This window comes from Cnephaeus nilssonii (genome assembly GCF_951640355.1).
Source record: "Cnephaeus nilssonii genome assembly, chromosome: 12".
Classification (NCBI taxonomy): Eukaryota; Metazoa; Chordata; class Mammalia; order Chiroptera; family Vespertilionidae; genus Cnephaeus; species Cnephaeus nilssonii.
The window spans coordinates 36672860-36680282 of NC_137083.1; the positions used below are offsets into that span (position 1 = coordinate 36672860).

The 7423-nt window shown below is 43.8% G+C and overlaps 1 protein-coding gene across 1 annotated transcript; it reads right to left on the minus strand.

Annotated features, from left to right (window-relative positions):
* Window positions 1-6223: 6223 nt before the first annotated feature.
* LOC307108411 (ADP/ATP translocase 3-like) lies at window positions 6224-7120 on the minus strand (the record flags this gene model as incomplete). The annotated part of the gene is made up of 1 exon (XM_079786394.1): window positions 6224-7120. One exon carries the CDS (start codon window positions 7118-7120, stop codon window positions 6224-6226), a length of 897 nt encoding a protein of 298 aa, XP_079642520.1.
* Window positions 7121-7423: the final 303 nt, after the last annotated feature.

Sequence of the window (7423 nt, forward strand, 5' to 3'; positions counted from 1 at the left end):
ACAGCAGAGGTGGTGAGAGCCTCTCCTGGCAGTGTTAAGGATGTCTGACTGCCGTCTTAGGCCCACTCCCCACCTAAGCCATCAGTCAGACATCCCCTGAGGGCTCCTGAACTTCGAGAGGGTGCAGGCCGGGCTGAGGGACCTCTCCCCCCCGCCCCCAGATTGAACGGATTTCATGCACCAGGCCTCTAGTATTGTAATAAGTAGAAGGATAGTGACATGAATAAAGTGGTAGAAACTAATACATATAAACAAAGTGGCAAGATGTAGTTTTAGAAGAGGACTCTCTTATTCCTAAACCTGAGTAAATGCTAATGTATTTTCTCTTATATTTTAAGATTAGATGGACAAAGATGAGGGGATGGAACTTGGGCAAATAGCATGCCCTAAGTCCTTGAAGGCAGAGGTAGGCAGTTCTGTATGACACTAAGGTCAATACACTTCACTCTTGGAGAAGTACAATAAGACTTAGGGATCACTTTAATCTGTTTTTTTGTTTACTTGTTTGTTTGTTTGTGTGTGTTTTTCTTAAAGTGTATGGATTGAGGTAAGTCGAATTTTGGCCTCAACAATTCCCAATTCCCCTCCCATTTTCCTCGCCCTTCTTCCCCAAATAGCTTCATTTGAGTGCAGAGTGTTTGTTACTGCTCCTTGGTGTTGGGTTTAGCCATCTTTTACCAATGATAGGTAGGTAAAAGTGATACTGTACCAATTCTGAGCCTTGAGCTTAAAACACTTCATGTTAATCACTCACCCCCTTACAAATCTGCCTTCTGCATGAGAAAAAAAATGCCTTGCATAACCCACTAGTCCCAGGAGGAGTGACCTAGGGACCCAAAAATAGGCAGTAAGAAATAGAGCCACCCTAAAAAGGCCAAACTAAGTCAGCCAAATCCTATCCTCTACTCAGTGTATAAACAATAATAACTAGTTGATTTTTAAAGCTACTGAGTTATATAGCAATAGCTAACAGATTCATGGTCTAACTTCAATTTAAAAAAAATAACACCCAAAATCCACAGATGCCCAGCTGGTATAGCTCAGTGTTTGAGCATCAGTCCAGGAACCAAGAGGTCACTGGTTTGATTCCCGGTCAGGGAACATGTCTGGGTAGTGGGCTTGATACCCTGTGTGAGGGGAGGGGAATGTGTAGCAGGAGGCAGTCGATCAATGCTGTTTCTCTCTCATCAATGTTTCTATCTCTGTATCCCTTTCCTTTCCTCTCTCCCTAAAAAACCAATAAAAACATATTTAATAAAATCTACAGAAATATCTGAACCCTATTGTTAAATTAATAATCATGTGATAGTAATACTATTAGCAATCATCATTGTATACTAACTAAATACCAAATACTATGCTAAGTCCTTACAATACTTACTTAATTTTCACAATAACACAAGGGGATATAGGTACTATAACTGTCATTTGGGTACATGAGAAAATTGAGAATTTGAAAGTTTATGAGGCAAAGCCAGAATTTGAATTCCGATTCTCTCATATTTGCCATTACAAAAACATATCTATTTTTATCTTGAATTTCAGTGAAACATTTGAATTTATTTGAAAGAAAATACTGCAGAGGAAATAAACAAAATCTCACTAAATTTTTTATTTCAATGTATCTTTTAGTAATTATCATACTTGTAGTTTCTAACACTAAGCAGAAGGAGAGCTGGCATCTATGCTTCACCATACCAGGCAGCAATAGAATGAATCCATTAGTACAAAATACCTAGCTGTTGTTACCTCAATTTGTGTATATAATACATTGTAAAGTTGTCATGAACATTCCTTATTTCATTTTTAAATGTCATGATATTTAGGAATCGCAATTTTCTGGAAGCAATGTTGCCATATAGTGCCCATTAAACTATGTGCCACACTTAAGAAAATTTCAATAAAAAAAAATGTTAGACACCGGGCTCTTTCAAAATCCTTTCTGTTCTTTTGCAAAAGATTATTTTTCTGGCAAAAATTCATAAAATCTTTGTATTTGATAGTAAAATCTATCTATTTTACTCTTAAACTAAAAGTCTTTATTAACATAATTGGAAACTAAAATGCATCCTCAACATTAATGTAAATTAACTGCTGAATACTTAGTCCATTATTTTTGATAGACATGCCACAAAATTGTGAAAATGATATGCCTCCAAGTGGCAGAGATCATGATACTGGGGTTGAAATGGAGACTCTAGGGCCCAGAGCAGCTACAAGAGAAAAAAATCAAGAAAATCCTTACATTGACACAAAATCTGGGGGAAAACTGCAGCAAAAATATTATTTTGGGAGAAGACAACTTGTTCTATATTTACAGTTGCTACCTTTAATATATGTGTGTGTGTGTGTGTGTGTGTGTACATATATATATATATATATATATATATATATATATATATATATATGGCTAAGTGACTGACAGTATGTACATACTGTACATACTGTCAGTATGACCAACCCACTGGACGGTACTTATGACGTGCACTGGCAATTTAAAAATAAACATTGACTTGTGCATGCACAATACACATAAAGATCTCGTTGGTGCCAATCACACACGTGTGTTTCGATCTGTCATTGTCTATCATGAATTTGGTTGTTTTTGTTGACATTCTGAAGCTGAAAGAAAGCGGCGGCATCGGCAGAATGTATCTGAAGACCAACTATTGGCATAACATACCATTTGAGTGATGAATCCATTGATTCAATGGATGATGCCAAAAATGAAAATTTTCCCATCGAATTTCTTAATAGTATTACTCCTTTGGAAATGCAGTGTCATAAATTAAAATTGACAGTAGATGCAATCATCATGCTACTGAGAAATCTGAATAGTAAATGGGGTCTTTGTAATGGTACTAGATTTATTACCCAAGGATTGTGACCTAACATAATTGAAGCTGAAGTATTAACAGGATCTGCGGAAGGAGAGGTTGTTCTGATTCCAAGAATTGCTTTGTCCCTTTCTGACACTGGCTTCCCATTTAAATTAATTCGAAGACAGTTTCCTGTGATGCCAATATTTACAATGACTATTAATAAATCACAAGGACAAACTCTAGGCAGAGTAGGAATATGCCTACCTGAACCCGTTTTCAGACATGGTCAGTTATATGTTGCTTTCTCTTGAGTTCGAAGAGTGTGTGACATTAAAGTTCAAGTTGTAAATACTTCATCACCAGGGAAATTAGTCAAGCACTCTGAAAGTGATTTCAATCTTAATGTGGTATACAGGGAGATATTAGAATAAGTTTAATCAATTTATCAGTCATTGTTGTATCAATGTTGTTTTATATCATGTTTTTGTTGTTTTTATATCATGTTTTTATTGTTTTTATATCTTTGTTGTTATATCATGTTGTTATTGTTTATTAATCATTTTTATATTATTTTCATATACATTTTACTAATTTTCTTTCATCCCTGACACTTCTATTATAGAGAAAGTGCAAATAGCAATATTAAAATATTTCTTCTAATTAATTTCCTTTCAATGTGCATGAATCCATGCACCGACCCACTAGTCCTATATAATAAAAAGCTAATATGCAAATGGTTGTCACGCCCTCACACTCTTGAGCCCTCAGGCTGGAACTTCTCAGACACTCAACACTGGGGAGAGAGAAATGGGGACCAGCCAGGCTGCGGCCCGGGATAGGGACAAGTTGCCCGCCCCTTGGTCCCGGGTACCTGCAGCTGTGGCCCGGGTAAAGCTGCCCGCTCACAGTTCCCTGCAGCTGCGGCTGGCCCGGGCAAAGCCAGCCCAGGTCCTGGGTGCCTGCAACCGGCCAGAGAAGAAAATCCCAGGTATGGGGTGAGGCAGAGGCAGTTAGGGGTGATCAGGCCATCAAGGGAGCAGTTAGGGGCAATCAGGCTGGTAGGGGAAGATCAGCCAGGCAGGCAGATGAGCAGTTAGGAGCTAGTGGTCCTGGATTGCAAAAGGCAGTCAGACATCCCCCGAGGGGTCCCAGATTGGAGAGGGTGTAGGCCGAGCTAAGGGATTCCCCCCTCCGCCGCCGCACACAAATTTTGTGCACCGGGCCTCTAGTAGCAGTATAAAGAGAAATCTTGGCCACCCACAGCATGAATGGCAGGCAGCCAACTGTCTTCATGCACAAATCCTCTCACCTCTCTCTCAAAATCTCTAGTTCCCTCAAGGTGTTCTGTTCTTTTAGCTTGCAGATACCAGACATATGCAGAAGCAACACATCCTCTTCAGCGTATAGGCATTCAGCCAATAAGTTGTGGAATGAGTGTCTCAGTCCTTCTGAAAGAGGGTCACCTCTTGTACATACTTATCATCTCTCTTATCTTCTGCTCATTCTGATTGCCCTCTTTCTCTGCCATTATCCCTGCTGGTTTAGGTTAACTACCTGGTGGATAATCCATACCCTTATCCCTAAGGGTTCTGAGCCCTGTATTCATGTACTTATTTGGCTGTGACTGCTGCACTTGTTTATTACTATCTAAATTAGCCAGGACAATACCAAGTGATGCCCTAGTGCAGTGGTCGGCAAACTCATTAGTCAACAGAGCCAAATATCAACAGTACAATGATTGAAATTCCTTTTGAGAGCCAAATTTTTTAAACTTAAACTTCTTCTAATGCCACTTCTTCAAAATAGACTCTCCCAGGCCGTGGTATTTTGTGGAAGAGCCACACTCAAGGGGCCAAAGAGCCACATGTGGCTCGCGAGCCGCAGTTTGCCGACCACGGCCCTAGTGGATTGCCTGCATCTTACAAACATTTCTTCCTGATCCTACTTTATAACAGCAACCTTACATTCTGGCAGGATAATGACTCCATCCCTTGCCTACTAATTTCTTGGTGATTAGGTGGCAATTATAGCTTCAAGTTTGAGATTCTTTCTGTGTCAACAGGTGGAAAGATTTCTTCCTAGAAACCAGTATGTGTATGCACATTAGACCCTAGATTTGCAGTGATGGAAAGCACATTTTTTGCTCCACATGAGTCACTGTGAGGAATGCTAAGTGGGACTATTCTAATTTTTACCCCTTGTTTCCTGTACCCATCTATCCAACATCAACAGGGCACAAAATTAATTTGTGATGTATAATCATTCATTTAGTGTGTATACTGTATCTTGAAAAATGTCACTACATGCTTTCTGGGTATCATTTGCAAGCAAGGACCTTAGCTGTGCCTTTTAGGACTGTTTCATTACTCGGTCTCCCCAGAAACTCCCTGATGGTGTTATATGGGATAGAACAAGTATAGCCCTAACCGGTTTGGCTCAGTGGATAGAGCGTTGGCCTGCAGACTAAAGGGTCCCAGGTTTGATTCTGGTCAAGGGCGTATACCTTGGTTGTGGGCACATACACAGTAGGAAGTGTACAGGAGGCAACTGATCGATGTTTCTCTCTCATCGATGTTTCTAACTCTCCATCCCTCTCCCTTCCTCTCTGTGAAACTCAATTAAAAAAAAAAAAAGTGTAGCCAATTGTCACACGGCCACAGTTGCTTGCCTTTTGCTATAAAGAGAGGTCCCTTGCTTGATGTGATGTTAGTATCCCGTAATGACAAACCAAACACTCTATAAGCCCTGGAATAGTGGTCTGCCCGAGGCCCTATGGGACAGAAAGACCAGACTATACTAGTAACATGTGTTATCAAGCTGAAATGTTCTCTCTTCTAAGAGTAAAAGTGGTTCAGTGTGACCAATTCCTGGGACTCCTTGGGAGATGGTGCTGAATGACAGTCTCAGCTTTGGTCTCCACTGCGGGTATGTTGAACATTCGGTAGCATAAGTAGTTTAACCGGTGTTTTTATTCTTGCTCTTTTTTTGTTATTGTTTGTGGCCAAATGCCCAACACAGAATATTATCACAAGTGATCGGATGCGCAAGAGAGGATAGCGACTAAGTACAAGTGGGAGACACGACTGTCTTTAAATAAATACTTAAAGGCATCTGGGTCCTAAAACACCTGGGTTCTTTGTGGGTGTAAGGGAGCTGTCCTGCCTGCGGAACCACGAAGACGTCAGGATGCCCCTCCCCCTGTAAGTAATGCTTGGAATCAGGGTGCCCGTTGTCGTGATCACAATGAACCCCGTTCTAGAGCCCTCCCCCAGACCTCTCTACACATGATCGGGCCGGCCAGAGACGTCAGAATTTCCAGAAGGTCAATGGTCTGTAAGAGCGAAGTCTTCGGCGTTACTCTCCGGGTCCCTGCATCTAGACGAGGGGAGCAGGGGACACGCCTAGATGATTTTCTTCACCTCGTCGTAAAGGAACAGAACGAAGCCACCGCCCATGCCCCTGAGGACGTTGCACCAGGCGCCCTTGTAGAAGGCTTTGCACCCCTCCTCCTTGAAGATCTTCTGCCCGCAGTGGAGGGCCCCCCGGTACAGGATATCGGCTCCTTTGCGTCCTGATTGCATCATCATCCGCCGCCTCACCGTGTCCAAGGGGTAGGAGACAAAGCCGGCCACCGCTGTCACCGACTGGGCGATCACCCAGCTCACCAAGATGTGCATGTCCATGCCCTCGGGGAGCATGTCCTTGGCCGTGTTGTACAAACCGAAGTACGTAGCCCGGTAGAAGACGATGCTCGGCGCAGAGATGCTGAAGCCCTGGTACAGGCCCCGGATGCCGTCAGACTTGCTGATCTTCACCAGACAGTGTCCCAGGCCTTTGAACTCGCGCTCGGCCTCAGATTTTCCCACGTCGGCGGCCAGGCGGGTTCTGGCGAAATCCAGGGGGTAGACAAAGCAGAGGGCGGTGACCCCCGCCGCCCCACCAGAGGCCAGGTTGCCAGCGAAATACCTCCAGAACTGTGTGCGCTTGTCCACGCCCCCCAGGAAAACCTGCTTGTACCGATCGTTGAAGGCGAAGTTGAGGGCTTGCGTGGGGAAGTAGTAGATGACGTTGGCCAGGTTGCCTCGCCAGAAGGACAGCACGCCCTGCTCCTTAGGGATGCGCTGGATGCAGTCCAGGAGCCCCTTGTACCGCTTGTCCACCCTGATCTGCTTGCTGGCCTGTTGCACCTGCAGCAGCAACTTGATCCGCTCGATCGGGGCGACGGCCGTTTTGGAGATGGCAGCGGTGATGCCTCCCGCCAGGAAGTCCTTGATGAAGGAGTCTGGGGGTTCCGTCATGGTGGTGCGCAGTGGAGGGGGGAGGGCCACGGGGCGGGCAACGGGCTCAGAGCCCAGCGGAGGTGCTGAGAGCCAAAGGGTGGGCGCAGCTGGCTCGCAGATGCAGCTGATGGGACCAGAGTTCAACCAGCCTTGCTGAGTGGGATCCCATTATGGTAGGGTCATTGCCTGCCACTATGGCTAGCCTGTTCTGAGCCCATTGTGACAGAATATGAGTGGCTGATGGCAGGGGCAAACTGAGGTTTACTAGCCAAGCCATTCTATTGGATTGTTGAGTTATTCTTAGAGAGAATAATATCTAGT